The 25122-nt window shown below is 54.6% G+C and overlaps 3 protein-coding genes across 4 annotated transcripts; 2 read left to right on the top strand and 1 right to left on the bottom strand.

Annotated features, from left to right (window-relative positions):
• Window positions 1-1305: 1305 nt before the first annotated feature.
• On the top strand, window positions 1306-7449 carry TM9SF1 (transmembrane 9 superfamily member 1). 2 transcript variants are annotated; one of them, XM_081086131.1, is made up of 6 exons: window positions 1306-1598; window positions 1936-2288; window positions 3305-3926; window positions 4208-4393; window positions 5965-6238; window positions 6794-7449. In XM_081086131.1, exons 2-6 carry the CDS (start codon window positions 1953-1955, stop codon window positions 7185-7187), a joined length of 1812 nt encoding a protein of 603 aa, XP_080942257.1. In that variant the 5' UTR covers window positions 1306-1598; window positions 1936-1952; the 3' UTR covers window positions 7188-7449. The 2 variants fall into 2 exon arrangements, with proteins under 2 accessions (XP_080942257.1, XP_080942256.1); XM_081086130.1 differs by having other exon boundaries at window positions 1488-1635.
• Window positions 7450-8639: 1190 nt separating this feature from the next.
• Window positions 8640-16178, top strand: IPO4 (importin 4). Its single transcript, XM_081095166.1, has 26 exons — window positions 8640-8899; window positions 8988-9167; window positions 9416-9481; window positions 9586-9687; window positions 9773-9856; window positions 10109-10273; window positions 10377-10430; window positions 10597-10706; window positions 10993-11101; window positions 11228-11357; window positions 11561-11674; window positions 11778-11891; window positions 12141-12261; window positions 12400-12511; window positions 12619-12734; window positions 12852-12929; window positions 13006-13063; window positions 13160-13262; window positions 13362-13555; window positions 13710-13754; window positions 14124-14249; window positions 14327-14535; window positions 14628-14760; window positions 14841-14945; window positions 15645-15714; window positions 15833-16178. The coding sequence occupies exons 1-26, from the start codon at window positions 8849-8851 to the stop codon at window positions 15961-15963; spliced, it is 2880 nt and encodes a 959-aa protein (XP_080951292.1). The 5' UTR covers window positions 8640-8848; the 3' UTR covers window positions 15964-16178.
• A 67-nt stretch (window positions 16179-16245) lies between these two features.
• Window positions 16246-23266, bottom strand: REC8 (REC8 meiotic recombination protein; the record flags this gene model as incomplete). Its single annotated transcript, XM_081095183.1, has 19 exons — window positions 16246-16393; window positions 16489-16595; window positions 16672-16803; window positions 16934-17000; window positions 17252-17300; window positions 17731-17894; window positions 17988-18054; window positions 18350-18487; window positions 19015-19070; window positions 19238-19329; window positions 19410-19482; window positions 19573-19702; window positions 19956-20035; window positions 21307-21391; window positions 22402-22522; window positions 22628-22703; window positions 22789-22931; window positions 23043-23111; window positions 23211-23266. 19 exons carry the CDS (start codon window positions 23264-23266, stop codon window positions 16302-16304), a joined length of 1797 nt encoding a protein of 598 aa, XP_080951309.1. The 3' UTR covers window positions 16246-16301.
• Window positions 23267-25122: the final 1856 nt, after the last annotated feature.

Raw genomic sequence — 25122 nt, 5'->3', positions numbered from 1 at the left:
AATGGAGGAGGGGAGGGTAGTAACTGAGAAAGAGGCCCAGGTTTCTGGCTTTAGAAAACGAAGGTTGTCGCTTAAAAACGATTCCAAAGCCACCTAAGCTACTTAAAAAAACAACAACAAAAAACATTTTTACTTATTTCAGAGAGGAAGGGAGGGAGACAGAAACATCAACGATGAGAGAGAATCACTGATCAGCCACCTCCTGCACGCCGCCTACTGGGGATCGAGCCACAGACCCGGCATGTGCCCTTAAACTGAATCGAACCCGGGACCCTTCAGTCCGCAGGCCGAAGCTCCATCCACCGAGCCAATAGGCTAGGGCTTAAGCTACTTTTCTAATTGCAAGAATCGTTTTCTAAAAAACTCAACCCCCTACTTCCTGGAACCTCACCTCCTGTAGGCAGGAGGGCTGGGTCAGAGGGGGCAGATGTAGGCAAATGAAGGGCTTTTCAGGCCAGAAGCCACTAGTGACTCGCAGCTTCCTCCCATGCTGCTCCCAGGTGGCCAAAGGAAGGTCTCTGCCCCTGGCCCGATCTCCAGGGAAACGCCCCTACAGGTAGACACCCTTGAATGGTCTGCAACACAAAATTAAGAGCAGTCCAAATACATATACATAGAGAAGAACAAAAACAGGAGACGAACGCATGGCAAGGTTCTTTACCTGCAATTAACAAAAACCCTGTCGGACTGCCCAGCTCACAGGGGGACCGGGCAGACACCCTCTCTGCGCCCCCGCACCGGCCCCCGCGCAGGCCTGCCTGTGGTCAAACATGAACGGTCGTTGCACGGCCACGGAGGCCTCCACGGCAGCCGCGGGAAGACAGGCCGTTGAGGACGGGGGGCGGGAGGTGAGATCCAGGCTCGAGGACCTGTGTGGGCTGTGCCCACAGCCTCACCAGGCCCGGGCTGGGGGCCGTGGGCCGATCAGGTCTCGGCCGGTGGCGAAGGCCGTTGGTGCAGCCGGCAAACGCTTCGGGGCGCCCACTAGTTGAGGGCACGGCCGCCGCCCGGGTTCCACGTCCTGGACAGTCACTGGGCGCGCACGCGGGAACTGCTCTCAAGGCCTCCGCCCAAACCTTCCCGGGGACAGGAGGGCGGCCCGGCGACGACTCTTTTCCCGAAACGACGCCTTGATCTTGATAGCCAGGCCCGGTCCGCAGCCCTGCTCAGGAACCGTCAGCGGGGTTAGTCCCCTTTAACGTCTGGGAAGACGCTTCCAGCCGGGCTGAGGGCCCCGCGGGTGAGAGCGGAAGTGGTAAGACTGACGTGTCTTGGGCTGCTCTCCCGATCGCCAGGAGGGCCCCCGGCCCGGGGAGAGGCAGGCTGAGCCTTGAGCGGCCGCCAGAGCTGGGCCGGGCCTGCCGCTTCACAAAGCTCCTGAGCGAGCACTTCGCTGAGCGGAGTGCGGGGTCTCACGTGGTGTGAGCGCCGTCGCTACGATCAGGCACAGCGGCGGCCAACCCCATGGAGGTCGGTCCCCAGGTCCTCAGCAGGCCACCGCTAGCGCGCAGCTCTGGGGCAGACCCCAGCGGGAGCCCAAGGGCAGCTACGGGGCCGCTGAGGCTTCTGGCGCCGCCTCGGCCAGCCCTTCCCGCGCGGTGAGGACCCCGGGACTGCGGCGGGAAGGTGCTGGAGGTGCGAGGCCGCGCGGCGTTGTCATGGCAACGGGCTGGGGCGCGCGGGCGGGAGGGGGAGGGGGAGGGGGAGCCCGGAGCAGGTGGGCGGCGGGAAGCGGGGGAAGCCCGTGTTGAGGACGAGAGCAGAGGTGCAGCCCAGTCTTTGGGATAGAAGCATGGTGTGGTGTAGGGGATCCGGAGATGGCTTTCTGAGAGAAGGTCGGATGCGCCAATGGGAGGAACTCAATCATTGCGCTCTTGACTTGGGGCGTCATGAGTTGATTGCTCGTTTCCATAACCTCAGCACTCTCCCAAACAGGTTCCACTGCCTTAAGGATGACAGTCCTAGGGCCCCCGAGAAGTTGGAGCTGCCAGTGGTTGCCACTCCTGATGCTGCTGCTGAGCACAACGGGGGTGGCAGGTGTGACACACTACAAAGCCGGCGACCCTGTCATTCTGTATGTCAACAAAGTGGGACCCTACCATAACCCTCAGGAGACTTACCACTACTATCAGCTTCCAGTCTGCTGCCCTGAGAAGATACGGCACAAAAGCCTTAGCCTGGGCGAAGTGCTGGATGGTGACAGAATGGCCGAGTCTTTGTACGAGATTCGCTTTCGGGAGAATGTGGAAAAGAGAATTCTGTGCCACATGCAGCTCAGTTCTGCACAGGTCAGTCTCTCTGCATTGGCTAGAACTTAGCCCTCCCTCCCAGGGACTAATAACAGCGCATCACATCTATGGTTTTCAAAGCATCTTTATGGAAAGATCTGACTTGATTTTAACTACAGCCCCATGTGACAGGCAGGGCAGGTGGTATTTGCATTCAGTTGATGAAGGAACATACTTTGCGCAGAGGTGACTTTTTCAAGACTACATGGATAGGGAACTGCAGAGCTGATATTGGAGCCCCGGGCTCCTGACTCAAGCTTCTCTCTGGTAGTAAGCTCCCAACTACCACTGCTACACAGTTATTTCCGTCCATACTCACCTTTCAGCCCTTCCGGAATTGGCTCCTTTACACTCTACTTAAACTTCCCTGTCGTGCTTTTTTCTTTCTTTTTGTTAATCCTCACTCGTTATTTTTTTCCGTTGCTTTTCAGAGACTGGAAAGGAGGGAAGGAAGGAGAGAGAAACATTGATGTAAGAGAGACACACGGACCGGTTGCCTCCTTCACAAACCCTGGTGGGGGGCGGGGAGTGAACCGCAACCCAGGAATGTGCCCTGAACCGGGAATTGAACCCTTTGGCGCGTGGGGTGATGCTCTAACCATTTAGCAACACCAGCCAGGGCTGTCATACTATTTTCTTTAGCAAATCTTATATTTGGACACTTTTCCTTAATCTACTCTAGACCTTCTTACACCTTGCCTCTCTCCTTTTTCTAGGCCTTAACCCTGTCAAGTCATACTTGCTTTTGGAGAATCACATTATAGGGTCTAACCCAGTGGATCAAGACAGGGGGCAATTTTGTCTCCCAAGGGACATTTGGCACTGCCTGGAGATATTTTTGATTGTCATTATCGAGGGATGATACTCTAGTGAGAAGAAGCCAGGGATGATGTATCTTACATCATCCAACAAGAAAGAATTATTCAGCCCCAAATGTCAACAGTGCCAAAGTTGAAAAACCCTTCTCTAACCCTGTGCTAGGGAGGCCTTGTCTGATTCCTGACTTGCTTTTGTAGGTGGAACAGCTGCGCCAGGCCATCGAGGAATTGTACTATTTTGAATTTGTGGTGGACGACTTGCCACTCCGTGGCTTTGTGGGCTACATGGAGGAGAGTGGCTTCCTGCCTCACAGCCACAAGATAGGACTCTGGACCCATTTGGATTTTCACCTGGAATTCCATGGAGATCGAATTATATTTGCCAATGTCTCAGTGCGGGACGTCAAGCCCCACAGTTTAGATGGGTTACGACCTGATGAGTTCCTGGGCCTCACCCACACGTACAGTGTGCGCTGGTCTGAGACTTCAGTGGAGCGCCGGAGTGACAGGCGCCGTGGTGATGATGGTGGTTTCTTCCCCCGAACACTGGAAATCCATTGGTTATCCATCATTAATTCCATGGTGCTTGTGTTTTTACTGGTGGGTTTTGTGGCCGTCATTCTCATGCGTGTGCTTCGGAATGACCTGGCTCGGTACAACTTGGATGAGGAGACAACCTCCGCAGGTTCTGGTGACGACTTTGACCAAGGTGACAATGGCTGGAAAATCATCCATACAGATGTCTTCCGTTTCCCTCCATACCGTGGTCTGCTCTGCGCTGTGCTTGGTGTGGGTGCCCAGTTCCTGGCCCTTGGCACTGGTGAGGTGATAAAAATTAACCAGGGATATTTCTAAAGGCTTAAATCCAAGTAGGTGGTTTGTTCAGAAAGAATCTGCAGATCTAAGGTGAGGGGCAGACTAAGGGTGGGATGGCTCTAGCAAGGATGTGTATATTCTAATTGTGGGTTTTCTGGATGACAGAACTGGGAGATAGTGTTTTGCTGGAGGCCTTGGGTCTGGGAGAAGGGGGCTGATTCCTCTGAAATTGCCAGAAGAGGGATAGGTGAGCCCTAACACGGATTTTCCACTACCACCCTGCAGGCATTATTGTCATGGCGCTGCTCGGCATGTTCAATGTGCACCATCATGGGGCCATTAACTCAGCAGCCATCTTGTTGTATGCCCTGACCTGCTGCATCTCTGGCTATGTGTCCAGCCACTTCTACCGGCAGATCGGAGGCGAGCGTTGGGTGTGGAACATCATTCTTACCACCAGTCTCTTCTCTGGTGAGAATTGCCCTTTCCCTGTTGGGCCAACTTAGGAACTTAGAATACATCATGGAACCTGGGATGGAGTCAGAGGCTCCAAGGGAATGAAATAGGAAGACAAAAAAACACACAAAACAATAAGAAAACCATTCCAAAGACAAGAATGCATTTATTTTGCATGGTTAAAAATATGAAGCCCTTAAAATGTCCTAGGCAGTGTGGTAAGTACTCAACATGCTTTCATCTCATTTAATCCTCACAATAACTCTATGAGGTAGTTAATAATACCCCCATTTTTTATTTCAGAAGATTAAGTAGCTTGTCTGAGATTACACTCCTAAAAAGTAGTGAACCAGCCCTAGCCAGTTTGGCTTAGTGGATAAAACATTGGGCTGTGGACTCAAGGATCCCGGGTTGGATTCGGTCAGGGGCACATGTCTCAGCTGCAGGCTCAATCCCAGTCCTGGTTGAGGCACATGCGGGAGGCAGCCGATCGATGTTTCTGTCTCTTCCTCTCCCTTCCACTCTCTCTAGAAAAAAAAAAAAAATCAATGGAAGTATATCTCTGGTGAGGATTAACGAAAAAAAGTAGTGAACCAGCCCTAGTCGGTTTGGCTCAGTGGGTAGCGCGTCAATCTGTGGACTGAAGGGTCCTGGATTCTATTCTGGTCAAGGACACATGCCTGGGTTGCAGCTCAATCCCAACAGGGGGCATGTAGGAGGCAGCCAATCAATAATTCTCTCTCATCATCGATTTTTCTATCTTTCTCCTTTTCCCTTCCTCTCTGAAATCAATAAATATATATATTTTTTAAAAAATAGTGAACCAGGTTTCAGACCCAAGCATTCCAACTCTAGAGCCTGTAATCTCAACTATTACAGTGAGATAACACCTTGAATTTATTTTTTGATACTCGCATTTTTTTTTTTAGTTTTATTTTATTATTATTTTTTTGTTAAGCCTCACTTAAGGATATTTTTTCATTGATTTTTCAGAGTGGAGGAGGAGAGGTAGAGAGAAACATCAATGTGAGAGACACACATTGATTGGTTGCCTCCCGCATGGGGATCGAGGCTGTAACTGAGGTACATGCCCTTGACCAGAATCAAACCCAGGACCCTTCAGTCCACGGGCCGACACTCTGTCCACTGAGCCAAACTGGCTAGGGTTTAATTTTCTTATTTTTGAGGTGGGCTACCGCACTCTAGCCTTCAAGTTGGCGTATCCTTTCAAAGGCAGTAATAATTTGCATTCTAAAACTTTCATGTTCCCAATGCTGAAGGTCTGATTCATATTCCATCACATTTATGGTTGAACCAGGGCTTTCTGAAGGAAAGGAATGTTTCATGTTAGGACTCACTGATGCCATAGCAGGACAGGCCCTTGGGGGGCAGGTGGACTTGTGTCACTCTTAGGTCATTATGTAAAGCTGCCTTGATCCTTAATGATAATGGATGGGGGTGTTGGTAAGATAAGGAACAAGGAATGGAATAGGAAAGGGTTGCATCTGCCTGGGAGCAGTCTGGGTGGGTGCCCCAGGGATGTAGCTCCTAATGCTGACCCTCTCTCTGGGGGGCCATCCTTGCAGTGCCTTTCTTCCTGACCTGGAGTGTGGTGAACTCAGTACACTGGGCCAATGGTTCGACCCAGGCTTTGCCAGCCACCACCATCCTGCTGCTTCTGACGGTTTGGCTGCTGGTGGGCTTTCCCCTCACTGTCATTGGTGGTATCTTCGGGAAGAACAATGCTAACCCCTTTGATGCACCTTGTCGCACCAAGAACATCGCCCGGGAAATCCCGCCTCAGCCCTGGTACAAGTCTACTCTCATCCACATGACTGTTGGAGGCTTCCTGCCTTTCAGGTATCCTCCCTTTATCCTATGGCCATCACTTTCAGGTTTCTGACCTCAACTTTTCCTTTCCCCACTCACCCTATGCCCTAACCCAATGTCAGTGATAATCTCTGGTTCAGCTGTACCATTAAGAGATCACTAAAGGGTTCCTCCTTTCTCCAAGCAGGACTGAGTTTGAATCAGTACAAATATGAGGTGTCTCACTTGTAAAGCTCTCTAGAGAAATTGCTCCTTTCACTCTCTTCCTGATTTCTGACTTTAGTGTTTGCAAATGCTATGTGAGTTAAAGCTCATTTGATTACTCATTCGATTTGTTGAGTACCTCTTAGTGGTGGGCAGATAATACAATGGAAAATAAAACAGTCAAGATGTTCTTAAAATGAAAGCAGCTAATCATACGTAAAAGAATCCCCAACAAACTATGAACTCCAGGGCAAAGTAGATTGGACCCACTTGCCACAAGTGACCCAGTAACATGGAGGGGTGATGGCTAGGTTTTGGCCTGGCCACGGTGCTGCCAGTGCACAGCCCTTTAATGCAGTGTCTTGTCTCTTCTCTTCACAGTGCCATCTCTGTGGAGCTGTACTACATCTTTGCCACAGTATGGGGTCGGGAGCAGTACACTTTGTATGGCATCCTCTTCTTTGTCTTTGCCATCCTGCTGAGTGTGGGGGCTTGCATCTCCATTGCGCTCACCTACTTCCAGTTGTCAGGAGAGGATTACCGCTGGTGGTGGCGATCTGTACTGAGCGTTGGCTCCACTGGGCTCTTCATCTTCCTCTACTCAGTCTTCTACTATGCCAGGCGCTCCAACATGTCAGGGCCGGTACAGACAGTGGAATTCTTTGGCTACTCCTTACTCACTGGTTACATCTTCTTCCTCATGCTGGGCACCATCTCCTTTTTTTCTTCCCTAAAGTTCATCCGTTATATCTATGTTAACCTCAAAATGGACTAGTTTTGGGTGGCAAAACTGCTCTTCTCTCCCTTTCTTCACGTTTCGTTTATTTCTTACCAACATCTCTCCTGATTGACTGAATAGTGTGATGGCATTGTTGCCTTTCCCTTTGCCCTTTGCGCCTCCCTTCCCGCGGGAAGTTCCAGAAATTATAAATCTCTATTATATAAGAAGTATATATTTGAACTTTTTAAGTTGCCTTTCATTTTGGTCCTGATTTTTCTTTTTACAATTATCAAAATAAAATTTATTAAGAAAAAGGATCCTGTAGTTGGAAGGTTTGGTCTGGATATAGGAACTCGAGCCCTGGCTTTACAGGCCGCGTTCCTTAGGAAGCCGGGTTGGCCCCGGAATTCACGAAATTCCGTGTTCCACGGAGCTTGGGAACTCTCGGCAGGAGGAACCTACGTCGGCTGGGTGCAGTTTCCGCGGCTCAGCCGCGCTTAGCCCAACGGAAGTGGAGGAGCCTGAGCTCCCGTGGGAAGCAAGTTGAATCACCCTGGCGACGGGAGGGTCACGGAGCAACGCCCTTTCCGCCGGAAGTGGGTTTCAGAGCCTCCACGTGCAGACCCTCCCACCTCCCGGCCAAGTAACGGCCGCTCGGCTGCTGCCATGGAGCCCGTGGGCCTGGAACAGATCCTGCGGGAGCTGTTGCTGCCGGACACCGAGCGCATCCGCCGGGTACAGGGCGGGCGGAGCCAGACCGGGGCGAGCGGGAGGTTGCGGGGAAAACCCGACTCTGACCCCCCGCCTTCCCCAGGCCACCGAACAGCTTCAGACCGCCCTTCGGGACCCCGCCGCACTGCCCGCGCTCTGCGACCTGCTGGCCTCGGCGACCGATCCCCAGGTGAGGCCCCTCCGCTTCCCGCCGAGCTCCCCACTGTGCCCACTGGTCAGGGCCCTCCTGCCCAGACCCTCACGTGCCTGCTTCCTCGTCCCAGATCCGCCAGTTCGCAGCTGTGCTGACCCGCAGACGACTCAACACCCGCTGGCGAAGGCTGGCGGCGGAGCACCGGGAGAGGTGGGCGGGGCGCGGCGGGGCGGGGCGGGGCGGGCCCGGCGGGACGGGGCGGGCGGGCGAAGGACCAAACACCTGCCGGCCCCTGTGTTCCAGCCTCAAGTCCCTGGTCCTGACGACCCTCCAGAGAGAGACAGAGTAAGTTCCCCCACCCACGCACCTCCTCCCGGGTCCTGACTGGCCCCAGGCTGACACCCACTCCGGGTTTCTGCCCTCTCTTTCAACTCCAGGCTGGGAGTTGGGGGGCAGGGACTTCAGTTTTAGTCCAAGGGTAGAGCAAGAATTCTAAAGGTGTGTGGAAGACGGAAGTTCTTGAGAATGTGCCGTGATGTTCTGCCGAAGAATGGAACTGAAATTCAGTATGGATGAAGTCAAGCTCACCAGATTATACCCCCACCATGCTGTTGATTCGCCCGAGCCTCTGTCTTATGTGTCCCAACCTGGCAAAGACCCTGCGTCCCCACCCGGGAGTTTCTCTTTGGCCACCCCATGGAGGCTGGGCCAGCATTTGCAGGGGAGGGTATTGGAGGGTGATTGGGGTTGGGGAATCTCTCCTGTTCACAGGCACAATGTGAGCCTCAGCCTGGCCCAGCTCTCAGCCACTATTTTTCGGAAGGAAGGCCTGCAGGCCTGGCCTCAGCTCATGCAGCTTCTTCAGCACAGTACCCACAGTCCCCACGTCCCTGAGAGAGAGGTACTGTCACATGGTTGGCAGGAGGGAGGGGCCAAGAGGCTGGATAGACCACTTAAGTTTTTCCCTCTCATCCCCCACTCCTGGACAGATGGGGCTTATGCTGCTAAGTGTAGTGGTGACCTCCCGGCCTGAGGCCTTCCGACTCCACTACCGGGAGCTTCTTCGGCTTCTGAAGGAGACCCTTGGTGAGGCGGGCTCTCCTGGGCTGCTCTTCTACTCTCTGCGCACTCTGACCGCCATGGCCCCTTGTCTCGGCCCTGATGACGTGGTGAGATGTGGGCCCTCGCCTTCCCTGGCCCCCTATCGTCAAGCCTTTATGTCCTTACCCTTGCAGGACACAGAGCTACTTTAGATTCTTTCTCTGCCTTTTGTCCTTCCTAACACTTGAGAGGGGAGACTGGGTGGCTATACCTGGGCTGCTCCTGTGTCCAGATTTCAAGGAAGCTGCCAGCTTCTGGGGCCTAAGACTAGGCTGCATCATGTTTTCTGTGACTCAACTCATCCTTTGTCCTCCAGCTTCTAGCACGGATGTTAGTGCCCAAGCTCATCACGGCCGTGCAGACTCTGATCTCCGTAGATGAGGTGAGGACATTTGGGAGGACCTCTGTTGGAAGGGAAGAGGAGCATCCAGCTGGTCCACTGAGTAATAGTATGGTAACCCTATGACTTGTCTGTCTGTGTGGCAGGCAAAGGCCTGTGAGGCCTTGGAGGCCCTGGATGAATTGCTGGAGTCAGAGATGCCTATCATCAGCCCCCACCTCTCTGAGATCCTCACATTCTGCCTTGGGGTGAGCCTGGGTGGGCATGGCCCCTGCTGCTTGTTCTGGATTGTGTGTGTGTGTCTGTTTCTGATTCGCCTTAGTCTCTGGACAGGTGGCTGGAAACGTGTCTCTGGGTGATGCAGTTCGTGTGCGTATTCTCTGCAGCCTCACTTTTTTGGTCAAAGTCAAGAGCAAGGTGAGTGCCCTCTGACACACACAGTGCCACCCCCATCCCTCATCTCACTCTAGGTTTTTTTTTACCACCTTGAAGTATCTAAAGTACCGTGGCTAAGATGCTTCAGACTTGGCCTGTCCTCATCCTGGCTCCTGGCTGGGAGATTTGGACTCTCCTGCTAGACCCCTTTCTGGCCTGGAAGGCTAGAATTTGTAATGTGAGTCCATCTGGGGAGCAGATTCTCGGGGACACCTTTCCACCCTCTCTTTCAAGGCCTTACTGAAGAATCGTCTCCTGCCCTCCTTGCTGCACACCCTTTTCCCCATTATGGCTGCCGAGCCCCCCTTGGGCCAGCTGGATCCTGAGGACCGGGATGCAGAGGAGGAAGAACTGGAGATTGGGCTGGTGGGAGAGACACCCAAGCACTTTGCTGTACAGGTGGGATGTGAGACAAAGGGGGCGGGGGGGCAGGGTCTTAGGTGGCTGTGGGAGATTGGGGGGCAGAGATGGAGTCCAGCAAAGTTTCCCTGTCATTTTTTAGGTTGTGGATATGTTGGCACTACATTTGCCCCCTGAGAAGCTCTTTACCCCGCTGGTAAGTGTGGCTCCATTCTTTTGGTGCCCCAGTGCCCCTACCCCCAGGAGTGCCTAGTCCCCCAAGGTGGAGGATATTTAGGCCCTTATGGGTGTGGAGGGCCTGTTGCCACAAGAATGGGCAGGCTTGTGCTGGGGTTTCAGGAGAATGTCCTGTGCTCCCTTAGATGCCCATGCTGGAAGAGGCCTTGCGGAGTGAGAACCCATACCAGCGCAAGGCTGGGCTCCTGGTACTGGCTGTGCTGTCTGATGGAGCTAGCGACCACATCAGGCAGAGGTATTTATTTCTGTCTTACAGTGAGGGTAGACCATGGGAAGGAAGACCACATGGCCCATGGTAGTCCTGGTCTATGCTTGTCATTTGTGCCTAATTATCAGTAATGTTTACCCTCTAATCTCAGAAGTATTCTGATTTGAAAAATAAATTGCTGTCCCAGCTACAGGGACCAGGGGGTGGTACCTACCATCCAATGATGGAAAAACCCTTGGTTTTCCCAGGGGAAACAGGAGAACAGCTCAGCCTAGATCTCTCAGAATATGTTCTCTTGTCCTGCCTCATCCAGACTGCTGCCTCCACTACTGCAGATTGTGTGCAAGGGCCTAGAGGACCCGTCGCAAGTTGTGCGTAATGCTGCACTGTTTGCCCTGGGCCAGTTCTCAGAGAACCTACAGGTCAGCGGGGCTGCATGTGGGTAGCCACTCGTCCCGGGGACTAGCCTCATGTCTTCTGCCTTTGGCACTTAGGTATAGGTACGTGCCCTGTGGTTGAGCTGACTCAGGACTTGCTCTCTCCCACAGCCTCAGATCAGCAGCTATTCACAGGAGGTGATGCCACTGCTCCTTGCCTACCTGAAGTCGGTGTCTCCTGGGCATACACACCATCTAGCCAGGGCTTGCTATGCCCTTGAGAATTTCGTGGAGAACCTAGGTAGTGATGGCAGTTGGGGGTTCAAGGTAGGGGACAAAGCTATAGCTTTGGCTGAAGTAGGGCAGGATATGCCACGCCTAGAACTGCGGCCTGTGGTGGGGAAAAGGGTGTGGCAGAGCTACAAGGAGTGTCAGCCTAGAACCAGTTGGATGCCCGGAAGGGGAGACCTGGTTTGGTTGTGAGAGGGGTGGCCTTTCCCACAGGGCCGAAAGTGCAGCCCTACCTCCCGGAGCTTATGGAATGTATGCTGCAGCCTCTGAGGAACCCCAGCAGCCCCCGGGCCAAGGAGCTGGCTGTGAGCGCCCTGGGGGCCATTGGTGAGGAGAAGGAGGCAGGAAAGAGGGCGCGGGGTTCACCCAGAAAGCCTGTAGCAGTTGATCCCGGAACCCCCCATATCCCACACCTGATTCTGTTCTTCAGCCACGGCTGCCCAGGCCTCCCTGCTGCCCTACTTCCCCACCGTCATGGAGCACCTGCGGGGCTTCCTGATGATAGGCCATGAGGACTTTCAGCCTTTGCGGATCCAGAGCCTGGGTAAGGAAGGGGCTCCCAGGCAGGGTTCCCGGTGCCAGGGAAGGGCTGGTGCTCACCTGGTGTTCACAGAGGTCTCCCCAGGGCAGCCCGGGTGTCTTCCTGCTCGTTGAAGAAGGCATTCCCGTTGTATCTAAGAGTAGGTGGGATTTCTGAATTACCTCCAGCTGCCACCTTTGGTCCCAGGCCTTGGCCATGCATTCCTCTGACCAGCTCCACATCCCAGTGCTAACCAAGTCTTTGCCCCCACAGAGACACTGGGGGTGCTGGCACGAGCAGTGGGGGAGCCCATGAGGCCCCTGGCTGAGGAATGCTGCCAGCTGGGGCTTGGCCTATGTGACCAGGTAGACGACCCTGACTTGCGGCGCTGCACGTGAGTGAGCCCTCATTTGCCCCCCCCCCCCCCCCCAGACCTCAGTCCTCTGGTTCTGGACCATAGGTTTCCCCTGGCTCCCCCATCCTGTCTGGCTGTAGTAGGCAGGACTGTACAGCTTCCACCTGCCTCCACCAGGTACAGCCTGTTTGCAGCTTTATCGGGGCTGATGGGTGAGGGCCTGGCACCCTACCTGCCACAAATCACCAGACTCATGCTGTTGTCACTGCGTTCCACTGAGGGCATTGTGGTGAGCGGAATGGGAAGGCTAGGTGGTTGGGGAAGGCTGGCCGGAGAGTGAGATTTATCTCCTTAAACCCGCTGAGGCAAAATCCCTGCTGTGCCTCTTCTGTCCAGCCTCAGTACGACAGCAGCAGCTCCTTTCTTCTGTTTGATGATGAGAGTGATGGAGAGGAAGAGGAGGAACTCATGGATGAGGATGAGGAAGAGGAGGATGACTCAGAGATCTCAGGGTGCGGAGGGGTGCCATTGTAGGAATGGTTAGAGGAATCCTAGCTTTGGACAAGGGGCCAGTGCCAGACCTGCTCCTGCTGGTGCCTGATCACTGCTAACTCCCCACCTTACTCTAGGTACAGTGTGGAAAATGCCTTTTTTGATGAGAAGGAAGACACCTGTGCTGCCCTGGGGGAGATCTCTGTGAACACCAGGTGAGTATCGGCCCTTCCCTGGCACTGGGTACCCTGCCTGGGAGCTTCTTCCCCATGGCCATGTGTCTGTTCACAGTGTGGCCTTCCTTCCCTACATGGAGAGTGTCTTTGAAGAAGTACTTAAACTTCTGGAGGTGAGTGGACAGTGGGTGAAGTGGGTGGGGACTGAGAGTTAGGGGCCCTGTGTTCCCCCTGCACGGAGCAGGCACATTCCACTCCTCATCCTGCAGTGCCCTCACCTGAATGTGCGAAAGGCAGCCCATGAGGCTCTGGGACAGTTCTGCTGTGCGGTGCACAAGACCTCTCAAAGCTTCTCAGAACCCAATACTGCTGGTGAGAAGGGTGCCGGGGCCCGGCTGGGGCCTGTGGTACCAGAGGTTGGGGGGTAGAGGGGCAGGGCCTGACCAGGACTTCAGCCAATCATATCCTCAGCTCTGCAGATCATCCTGGGCCAGGTGGTACCGTCCTACATGCAGGCAGTATACGGGGATCGGGAGCGCCAAGTGGTGATGGCTGTGCTGGAGGCCTTGACTGGGGTGCTGCGCAGCTGTGGGAGCCTCACATTGCAGCCCCCCGGGCGCCTTGCTGAGCTCTGCAACATGCTCAAGGCTGTGCTGCAGAGGAAGGTGAGCAAGGCAGTGGGGGCTGCAGGATGAAGAGGTGGCCCAGCCCCAGGTGGGGATGGTCAGAGGCTGCAAGTCCAGCTCCCCATGCCCTCACCCAGTGGAGAGGGGAAGGGACAAGAAAGCTCAGGCTGAGCTGAGCTACCTCGTCCTACAGACAGCCTGTCAGGACACTGAGGAGGAGGAGGAGGACGAGGACCAGGTGAGAGCTATGGATGCAAACTGTGAGACCAGGTAATTTGTCTGGGAGTCTCCACAGGGTAGGGTGGACAGTGCACTTGGACTTGGCCTAGGGGAGCCAGGGCTACTAAAAGATTGGTAATGGTTCTGAGTGATACAACCCTGCTCCCACTCAGGCAGTGGGGATTCAAGGAAGGCTTCCTGGAGTGGGGGATTCAGGGCGGGCTTGGATTGGTAGGTGAGAGTAGGAGGGCCAAGAAAAAAAGCTGGGCTACAAACAAGCCCAGCCTGGGAAGGGCCAGTCCTTTCACAGGGACCACCTTCAGCAGTGGAGGAGCAGGGTGGGAGGTGCCACAGTCTCAGAGCTGGCCCTGGTGCTCTGGCCCCACAGGCTGAATACGATGCCATGTTGCTAGAGTACGCTGGTGAGGCCATTCCTGCCCTGGCAGCTGCAGCAGGGGGAGACGCTTTTGCTCCCTTCTTCGCTGGGTTCTTACCGTTATTGCTCTGCAAGACAGTGAGTGCTCAAACCCCATTCTGCCCAACGCCCCCATTCTGTCTCAGTCCCAGGCTGATTTGCACTCCTCCCATCAGAAACAGGGCTGCACAGTGGCAGAGAAGTCCTTTGCAGTGGGGACGCTGGCGGAGTCCATTCAGGGCCTGGGTGCTGCCTCAGCCCAGTTTGTGTCCCGCCTGCTCCCCGTGCTGCTGAACGCCGCCCGGGAGACAGACCCCGAAGTGCGGAGCAATGCCATCTTTGGACTGGGCGTGTTGGCTGAGCATGGGGGCCGTCCTGCCCAGGAGTATCCTCAGCTTCCAAAAGTGGCGGGGGTGGGGTTGGGGGAGTGTCCCTGGGCTTGGGGATGAGAGTGCCTTTTCCTTGACCTCGGATCAGATACTTCTCCAAGCTGGTGGGGCTCCTGTTGCCCCTCCTGGCACGGGAGCGCCATAATCGTGTCCATGATAACATTTGTGGGGCACTGGCCCGCCTACTGATGGCCAGTCCCACAAGGAAACCAGAGCCCCAGGTGAGGGGTAGGGGCATTGGGCAGTGGTAGGAAGCTGAGGAGGGTGCAGGGCAAGAGACCAAAGCCATCTGTCTGTCCAGGTGCTGTCTGCTCTGCTGCACGCCCTGCCACTGAAGGAGGACTTGGAGGAGTGGGCCACCATAGGACACCTCTTCAGCTTCCTGCACCAGAGCAGCCCTGAGCAGGTAACCCCAGTGCTGGAGCGTCAGGGGTCTTAATGCTCCCTTCTCAGTGACAGGCAGAGTTGGCCTCAGCTGTAGGTGATGCAGAGTGGTGGTTTAAGCTGCCCTTTAACACTCCATTTTCTGCTTTCTCGTTGATCTGCAAGGATTGATAGGCCTGTCATGAAGAGGAAGTGCTTCCTCTCTCCACATAGCATTTTTCCTCAGGGAGCCTCCATCCTCTGGTCTGATCCAGAAGTCACAACTTGACTAGGCTGGTTTCCTAGAACAGGGCTCTTACAGGCTGTGCTTCATGGAGCTTGGCTACCAGTCTGGGCCACTCATCATCCAGTCCAGTTCTGTTGAGATTTGACTGCACCAAGTAGCTAGGTTTGGACTGATGTCCTAGTGTTCCTGTGTCTTTCCCCTTTAGATATTGTGTTGGTAGAGCTCCTAGGTGTTTGGGCTTTTGATCTTGAGGCCATGATTTCAATCATCTTTAATCACAATTCCCTAATCCTCCCCACTCCCCACCCCTGAAATTATCATCATAGTGTTTCATGGGTCCTTCTCATGCTTTACAATTATCTTGGGTTCTTGTGAATTAGTGTCGGGCTCCAGCAGCCCTGGTGGGAGAAAGACTGTCTCTCCTTGGCCCCTAACACCCACCCCAGTCCGGGGCTCAGGGTGCTGCTGCCCAAGTTGGCCCTTCTTGTTCCACAGGTTGTAGACGTGGCTCCTGAGCTCCTGCGCATCTGCAGCCTCATTCAGGCTGACGACAAGATCCCACCAGGTGAGGGTGGCCTTCATGGGCAGGACGGGGAGGCAAGGAGCAGCAAGGCTCAGAGGGTCTGGGGCATCTAGGGGTTGGGGGCCAGTCCTCCCTGAATTTCTCTCTTTACCCCTCCCAGACACCAAGGCCACACTGTTGCTGCTCCTGACATTCTTGGCCGAACAGCACACCGACAGCTTCCATACAGCACTGGGCTCACTGCCTGGGGACAAGGCTCAGGAACTCCAGGCCATCCTGGGCCTCATCTAGACTGTGGGCTGCAGCTGGGCCAGAGAGAACAGCCTGCCTGGGCCCCAAGACTACCTCTCAGCCCAGTTCCACCTCATGCCTTACCAGATCCTGGGGCCCCAGCCCTGCTTACTGTCTGCCTTATGGAGCTGTCCCTGGGGCTTGATCTGCTAAGCTGTGGGACAATACAAATTGACCTGCGACAACATATTGTAATAAAGGTAGTTCATTTTCTGCTTAAACAGTAGCTCTGCTCTGAGAGCAAGAAGAACAAAGGTGACTTCCAGAAAGGAGACAGGCAGAGTCTAGGGCAAGACAGGGTTTAACGTAGCTGGTTTCTTGGCAGCTTCTAAATTGTTCTAACCACATTGGAATCGGGGCCCCGGCTGGATCAGGAGGCGCCCGTATGGCTTCTCTTGTTCCATGCGAAAGATCTGCTGGGCTGCGAGCACTGTCAAGGCAGAAAGAGGGAGCTGGTCAGGGGGAGTCCTTACAGTGGCCTCTAGCCAATGTGTCTCACACACACACACACATGCCCACACTCACCCAGGAGCAGGTAGAAGACCCGGGCAGCCATCCTGCGAGGGCTAAGAGGTGACACTAGGCTGCTGAAATCTGGCTTCCTGTTGGCCTGCAGCTCCAGTGCCACTGCCCTGTAGGGGTCAAGAACTGTTAGCTAAGGCCCCCACCAGGCCCACCCAGTTGAGGCAACCCCTCCCTGGTACCAACCTGTACACAGCCTCAAGTGAGAGCAGCTCTGCCTCCGGAGGCAGCTCCAAAGGCATCTCCATGGGCACCTCGGGGAGTTCGGGCACCACAGGCAATACAGGGGGCTCTGGCTGCTCCGCCTCAGCCCAGGCCCTAGGAGAACACGGGGAGTCAGGTGGAGCAGGGAAGTAGCTGTGATTGATGGTGGCCAGGGGCATGCCCATCCTAGCACTACCCCACGTGGCCAGGGCTGTGCCTGAGCTCACCAGGCCTAGCTGCTTACCATCGCTCCTCCGGGGGAATGAGGCTGATGTGAGACTTCTCCTCCTCAGCTGCTTCTATGGAGAGCTCTGTTGGGGGAGGGAAGGTCCTGATTCAGTCTGCCTGGATCTGAGCAGCTGGGGCCTTGGGGCCACCTGATTGAACTGGATGTCAGGGCTGTGCAGTGACTTGTTACAAGCACCCAGGAGGGAGAACTGAAACCCAACCTATGCTTTCTGTGTTAAATACTCCCTCTGACAAAAACTGTCAGCAGTTGGGATACCAGTTTCCTGGAACAGTGGTTAGGGTGGTGGTCTTCACCGCCCCTTCAGGTGCTTACCTGAAGACAGCATAAGGGGCCCACTGGGCTCTTGGGCCTCCCTCAGGACCTGGGGGCAAAAGAAAGAGAATTAAGACCCCAAGCATCACAGAAGCACTTGGGGCAGAAGTGAAACAGTCCCCGCCCTGAAACGGCCTTGGCTCTGGGACAGGCCACCCGAGCCTGATGCCATTGGCTCACTGGCATTGGCTCACTGGGACAATACAAATTGACCTGCGACAACATATTGTAATAAAGGTAGTTCATTTTCTGCTTAAACAGTAGCTCTGCTCTGAGAGCAAGAAGAACAAAGGTGACTTCCAGAAAGGAGACAGGCAGAGTCTAGGGCAAGACAGGGTTTAACGTAGCTGGTTTCTTGGCAGCTTCTAAATTGTTCTAACCACATTGGAATCGGGGCCCCGGCTGGATCAGGGGCAGAAGGCAGACTGCTGGAGCTTAAGCAAAGCAGGTCCTTCAGGAAGGAGTGAGGGTGCAGTTACCTCGATATCACTCGGGGTTTCCATTTTTCTCCTTTCCTCCTCAGCTGCTGCCTCCCTCTCCGCAGCCTCCTCTTCAGGCTCCAGGGGCATTCGTCTGAGTGCTTTTGGGGGTGGCTGGGCACAGCGGGTCCAGAAAGCCAGCAGTTCTGGGGGTAGCCAGCCAGCTGGGTGGGGACAAGGTGGCAGCAGGGACAGGGTTTGAGGCACGAGGAACACCAAGAATGAGGATCCCACATGCCCACTCCCATCACTCTTACAGTAAGTTGGGGTTTGAAACAGCTCTGTGGGGCTTCTGATGATCCTCTCAGGGGGCTGCACCATCGGCTGCGTGATAGGGAAGGTCAGAGCCCAGTTAAGAGTGAGTCATTCCACACTGCCCCTCTCTGCTTCTGCAATGCCAGTGCTCCTGGCCTTCCAACTTCCAGGCTCATGCCCCTGCCTGCCGTGCTCATGGCTAAAAGTCGGATTTTTAACTGGTGCCGACATATGCTGGGCAGACCCCAATGCATGCACTTAAGGGGATGTTCCCGATGCCTTCCCAGGAGTTTACAAGGCCCAGCATGTACCTACCCCAGGCCCTCCCTGTCTCCAGCCCCTGCAAAGTCTGGGCTGCACTCACACACTCCCAGCAATGAGCTCTGGTTTGCAGTTGCTTCTGGAAATTCTCCCTGGAGATCTGAGTCTCCTTGTCCCAGAACAATAACTGGCGGCGGCGACTGCGGCGGCGGCGAGCAGGTGGGGAGGCTGGGGGCCTCCTCTGCAGAGGGGGAGGGAGGTGGGGGCAAAGCTACCAATTACTCCTTTTTCTGACATCCTGGTGGGACTGCAAACAGGCCCCCGAGGTACCCTAGGAAAGGGCTTGGGTGGGCACTCCAGGAGCATGTGCAGCTCCTACCCTTCAGCTGGTTAAATTGTGGTATAAGCAGCGCCACCTTTTACTAATTTGCACAAAGGCTTTTTTAAAAATAAATTTTTATTGATTTCAGAGAGGGAGAGGGAGAGATAGAAACATGAATGATGAGAGAGAATCATTGATAGGCTGCCTCCGACATACCCCCTACTGGGGATCAAGCCTGCAACCAGGGCATGTGCCCTTGACTAGAATCGAACCCGAGACCCTTCAATCCCCAGGCTAACACACTATCCATTGAGCCAAACTGGCTAGGGATGTACAAAGGCTTTTGTAGGCTAGCAGTAGCCTGGGGCTTGGGGAAGCTGATTATGGGTGAGCGGCTCTGGGTGAGGAGAGTGAAGAGAAGAAGGCTTAGAAGGGCTCGTACTCACCTCTGGGCTGAGTGGGGCTGGGAGACGCAGCTCCTGCGGGGGCGGGGGCGTCACCTCTGCAACAACATGCTAGGTCCTGGCTCTGCCCCATACCCTCTGCCCTCACAGCCACCCAGGCAAGACGCTAGAGGGCCCTGCCTTTAGCAAGAGGGAATGCAGGGCCCCTGTCTGCAACAGCTGTGCAGGTGCCTCCGGGAAGGATCCAGGCATGATGGCTACTCACCAGCAAGCAGGGCCTCCGGCTCCCAGGCTGCTGGCTTCACCTCCTCTGGGGCCAGGACCTGGCCTGGAAGTGGCTCTGCGGCCTCTTCCACCCTGACGGAAAATGGCAAAAGCGATGAGAACACTCCTCCCAGCACTGACCCCCTACTAGGCCCAGGGGTTCCTGTCCTTACTGTGGAAGAGCTGGAGGTGACAGAGGGGGAACTATAGGTTCCACTTCTGGGGCTCGAGGTTCCTCCTTGGACACTGCAGAGAGAGAGGATCAGGGATCAGACCACAGAAGGGATGAGATAGGAGCACTGCCCAAGCCCAGGCTGCCCAAGCCCGGGGCCTGACTGTCTAGCACCAGGCACGTCCCACACTGCTGGACAGGCCTGCCTTGTTCCTCCAACAAGATAGCTTCATCTTCCTCAGCAATGAGCAGGTCCAAGTCTCGACGGCTAACCTCTGGGAGGTCTCGTTCACCCTGTTGTGAGAGGAAGAACATGGAGAGGGAACTCAATTCCATTTCTGAAAAAAGAAAGTGGATCCAAGAGAGCGAGTCTGAGAAGCATGCCACAGGACAGGGTCGAGGTAGCCCAATGGGCACTCAAGTGCCAAGGGCAGGGAGAGGGGAAATGGAGACAGAGAAGGCAGGACTCTGGGCAGAGAGAAGTAGATGCAAGGAGGGCTGGGCTGAGAAGCAGGACTCAGGCTCTGTATGCCTGGGGACAACTCACATCGATCTGCAGCATGCGTATGGGCTCTGCTTCCTGGAGGGTGATGGCCTCCGGAGTCAGCACAGTGACCAGGGTCCTGTCTGAAGGGGCAGGGAAGTCACACCAGCCTCTCTGCTTCTTTCCAAGTTCCCATACCCATGTGAGGCAAAAGCATAGACTCGGGAGTCAAGTCAACCTGAGTTCCAGTCAGGCCCAGGCTAGTCACTGGCCATTTGACCTTGGATACGTTACTTAACCACTATGGGCTTCACTTTCTCATCTGTAAAATGGGGATAATAATTCTGATCTCACCGTGGCCCGTTTGGCTCAGTGGATAGAGCGTTGGTCTGCAGGCTAAAGGGTCCCAGGTTCAATTCTGGCCAAGGGCGCATGCCCAGGTTGCAGGCTCGATCCCCCCAAGTAGGGAACGTGCGGGAGGCAGCCAATCGGTGATTCTCTCTCATCATCGATGTTTCTATCTCTCTCTCCCTTCCTCTCTGAAATCAATAAAAAATGTATATTTAAAGTAAAAAAAAAAAAATTCTGATCTCATAGAACTGGCTCTTTTGTAAAAATGTATTTATTGATTTCAGGGTGGAAGAAGCAGCAGAGCTACTTCCAGTCCAGGTCCTGGCCCCAGAGATAGAAACATCAATGATGAAAGAGAATCATCAATCCGCTACCTCCTGCACACCCCGCACTGGTGATCGAGCCTGCAACCCAGGCATGTGCCCTGACTGGGAATTGAACCATGACCTCCTGGTTCATAGGTCAATGCTCAACCATGAGCCACACTGGCTGGGCTTTTTTTTAAAAAAAAAGTATTTTCAATCCTCACCCAAGGATACCTTTATTTTATTTTTATAGAGAGAGTGAGGGGAGGGGGGAAGGAAGGCAAGGAGAGACAGAGAAACATCCATCGGCTTCCTCCTGTAAGTGCCCCAACCAGGGATAGAATCCACAACTTTTTTATGTATAGAACCATGCTCTAACCAACTGAGCCATCCGGCCAGGGCCAGGGCCAGGGCCAGGGCCTGGCTCTGAAGAGAAGCTCCAAGATGGTTATTTCTTTCTTTCTTTCTTTTTTTATAATATTTTTATTGATTTCAGAGAGGAAGTGAGAGGGAGAGAGAGATAGAAACATCAATGATGAGAGAGAATCATTGATTGGCTGCCTCCTGCATGCCCCACACTGGGGATCGAGACTGCAACCCAGGCACGTGCCCTTGGCCAGAATCGGACCTGGGACCCTTCAGTCCACAGGCCGACGCTCTACTCACTGAGCCAAACCGGCTAAGGCTCAAAGAAGGTTATTTCTTAAGCTGTTAGAGCTTCTATGCCTCTCACCAGAAAGAAGTCCTTCTCTGCTCACCTGGCTTCCCAGGCTCTATGGGGACTTCGGGAGGGGTCTCCTCAGGGACTCTCTCTGGGGTCACAGCCTCCAAAAGGTGTCGGATCTTTGGAGAGGGATCGGAGACAAAGTATAGGGCTCAGCTTCAACCCCGTTTTCCCACTTTCACAATCTCATTCACACATGGACAGTCATACCTTTTAATGCCTAATTCTTGTATTGGCACGCAGTGAACCCACTCGCCATCTGGTCTCCTTTCCTCCCTTCCCGCCCACATGATCCCCGTCCCCCCACCAGTTACTTAGCCTTTGTCAATTAACCTGTGCTAGAAGCACCCTTATATCAAGTTGTGGGGGGCAGAAGGGAAAAAAAGTGTTCTTCTTCTTAAGGAGCATATGGTCCAGAGGGGAGACAAGTTTGTATATGACCCTAGCAGGGGCCAACGCAAAGGATAAAACAAGGCTGAGCTCCAGAACATTTGGTTCTGGCTGGGAGTGGGATAGAGCTGCATGGAAAAGGGTAGCACCCGAGTGAGGTCTATAAGAATATGTAGGATTTGACTAGTAGAGAACAGGGTAACCATTATGGACTAAAGCAAAGAACTGAATGTGGCATCTTTGGGACCAGGGGCCAGACTGGTGTGTTGGGAGACAAAGATGCCCAGAGAATGTGCTGAGATGTCTGGGGATGGCTAGCTCTGGGTCAGGGCACAGAGCCCTACATGCCAGTATTCTGTTAGCAGTGGGGAATCACTGAAGATGTCTTTAAAGGAAGATTGTCTAAGTTGCGGGGGGGGGGGGGGTGTTAGGAATAAATGGAGAAGGACATGGGTAGGGAAACCTAGTGCCGAGGGACAACGAAGGCCTGGATTAGGGCCTCGGCAGCGGGGACAGTGTGGAGATGAGTGAGGATAAGAGCTGCCTCTAGGTTGGTCTTGCGTAAGTGGAGCAGGCTTGTCTGGATTGGTCCACCAGGACAGCCCGCGGCACTGACTCCTGAGGGGCAGAGCTGTGGCAGCTCCCTTCCCCCTAACCCCAGTGTCAGACTGGTCCAGGAATAGCACTCCCCTTCTGCCCTGTCACCCTTCTGAGGGTGTCCTGGGAGAATGGGCCCCACCTGAGGTATATCGAAGGGGCTGGGAAGCCTGGGATCCACAGACATCATCCCAAAAAAGGGGTCTGGAGCATCTTCCAGGGTTTCCATCATGGCCAGGCAGTTAGGAAGCAGCAGGCTGGGGCTGAGAGAGAACGCGGCTGTCGAGGACTGCGGCCGAGATGGGCGAAGGCCAGCAGTGAGGTTCCCCACCAAAGGCTGGGTGGTCTCGGTCCCAGGGGACACTCACAGCTCAGCCTCGACCATATCTATTCGGATCTGCAACTGGGCTCGGTGCAGGCGCTCCAGGATGTGCTGGATGTCCTCTGTGGGCAGGGAGGGCAAGGTGGGGAGCCGCCCTAGAGGGCCACTCAGCTCTGCCCCACTTCCGTGCAGCCTTCCCAGCCTTACCTACGAGGTACTGGCATTGCTGGGAGTAGACCCGGATCACCCCAATCTGGAGCTGGGCCGAGAGGTAGAGGGAGAAGCGGGGCCGCGGCAGGCCGGGCTGCGAGGGCTGCACTTGTACCAGCACGTAACGGAGGATTTCCTCGCTGGGGAAAACGTGCCCGTCACCGCTGCCCTGCCCTAAGAACCGGCCCACCACCTTGCCCACCCCTAACCGACACCAGTACCAGGTCACCCCTCCCTTTTCTGGGCCTTACCAGGTCTTCACCACATTCACCTTCAGGTATTCACGCTTTACCAATCGGCTGCCACGCGTTGCTGCCAACCTGGACGGAGTGGGGGTGGGGAGGGAGGGGGCTGTCAGGTGGGGATCCCGGGGCGCCCCTCCCAGCTGCCCCCCCTCCCCCCGGCCCAGCCGCCTTTACCAGATGGTGGAGAAGCAGCCCGTGTGGCGCTGAAGCACATTGGGATAGTAGAACATCGTGCCTCCGGGGGCTCACCCTCTCGTCCTCACCGCTCCTCCGTTTGGCTCTCGATCCGGATTCTTTAGGGCACAGTATTTCCCAGCACCGTCCGAGAGAAATAAGGGTTTGGAGAGGTGGGGCAGCAGATGGACCCCAATGCCAAGTAAAGGACCCGATACGCACGTGATGGATAAACGATTAAGGGACAGGTACAAGGAAACGCAGACTAGGTACACAGGGATGCTCCCTTCGCCGGCCTGCAGCGTTCGCACGCCACATGGGCCTCGAACTTACTGGAGCAGGTCGGGCATGCAGAGCTCCTGGGAAACGGCTGCCCGCGGCAGACACGCCAGGCGCTCGGGCCTTTGCTCTCAGCTCCGGCAGCGACAACTTCAACCGGGGCGCCCTCCCGCCGGCCTCGGTCGCGCCGCAGGAGCACGCGCTCGGATGCTCCGCCCACCTCGGCACAGGGGGTGGTCCCAGGGCAGCCAACGGGCCAATGGGAACAGGGGTCGGCGCGGCTGAGCTCCTTCCAGGGCGCCAAGCTGCCTGCTGGGGTCCAGGCGACAGCCCTCCCCCCAGGCGGAAACGAACCAATTGGCAGAACCTGCGAGCTGCCCGACCATTGTGAGGTGGCCTGACCAATGGGCTCTCGTTCTCTTCTCTAGTAACAAGCGTTCCCCCGCGCTTCCCGGCCGACCAATGAGAGGAGAGCAAATCCCAGCCTCGCCTGCAGCCAGCCCGGTAACAGGGCATTTCAACCAGAAAGGGCCTGCCTGGGGCCACGCGTTCCAAGGCTGACCGGCGTTAGACCTTGCCCCCTCCCCCCAAACCCCACCAGGCAGCAATCGATTGGCCCGTCTTTGTGCCTATCGCGAGCTGGCAGGTAGAAACGGTGTGAGGTGACCTGGGAGTCACCACAGGTTGGTGGGGGGAAACTCAGATCTCACAGGAAGTATTGAGAGGACTTGCTGGGTCATTTCCTAAACTTGAACAGTTTAAGGTGTGGGCATGCCTGATCTGGCTGTTTCCGTCGTAAATGTTTTCCTGGCTGGAACTGACCCTTAGCTTTGTTGGATGCAGGATATACTCTCAGCACCCACAGCCATTTGTCACAAACAATTCTTCGTGTAAAATTGTTATGTTCTAGTTACAAATATCCCTTGTCTCCATGCCTCCTGCCTTTGCACATCCATTTCTTTAGTCTAGATGCCCTTCCCAGCCTCCACCCCAGGCCATGCCTCTTTATGACTCAGCTCCTATTGCAGCCCAGCTGACCCTATTTTATTTTGCTTTCAATCTGGGAGCTCTGAGATTGGGGTCTTGTGTTTTCAATTAGTGCCCGGAACCTAGTTCAGTAAATATTTGCCAAATGACCGTGCAGTTACCCTAAACTTACAACCACAGGATGTCAAGGCTAAAAGAGATTTCAAAATCCAGGCCAAACCTTGCCTTTACAAATGAGACAATGGAGGCTAATACAGATTTGTCCAGACCACACAATTCCTTGGCGACAGCCTGGTTAGGAACTTTGCTCTTTCAGTGTTCCCAATCCCTATTTCACTATGTTCGGCTAAATTGGCTTATACAAGATACTTATAATTGTTTCAGTCATTTACATAAGCTGTCAATGTTCACAAGTGTTCACCTTGGGGCACAAAGATGATAAAATGGGGGTGCCTTCCCTTACAGTGCTTAGAACCTAGTTTAGGAGATAATTTGTTCACCCATTCATTCATTCATTCATTCAACAAGTATTTATGCCATCTTTTTAAAATATATTTTATTGATTTTTTTTTTTTTTACAGAGAGGGAGAGGGATAGTTAGAAACATCAATGAGAAAGAAACATCGATCAGCTGTCTCCTGCATAC

The sequence above is a fragment of the Myotis nattereri genome, assembly GCF_964212035.1.
Source record: "Myotis nattereri genome assembly, chromosome: 1".
Classification (NCBI taxonomy): Eukaryota; Metazoa; Chordata; class Mammalia; order Chiroptera; family Vespertilionidae; genus Myotis; species Myotis nattereri.
Note: the sequence above shows the minus strand (reverse complement) of the source record. Positions and strands in the feature narration are given on the sequence as shown.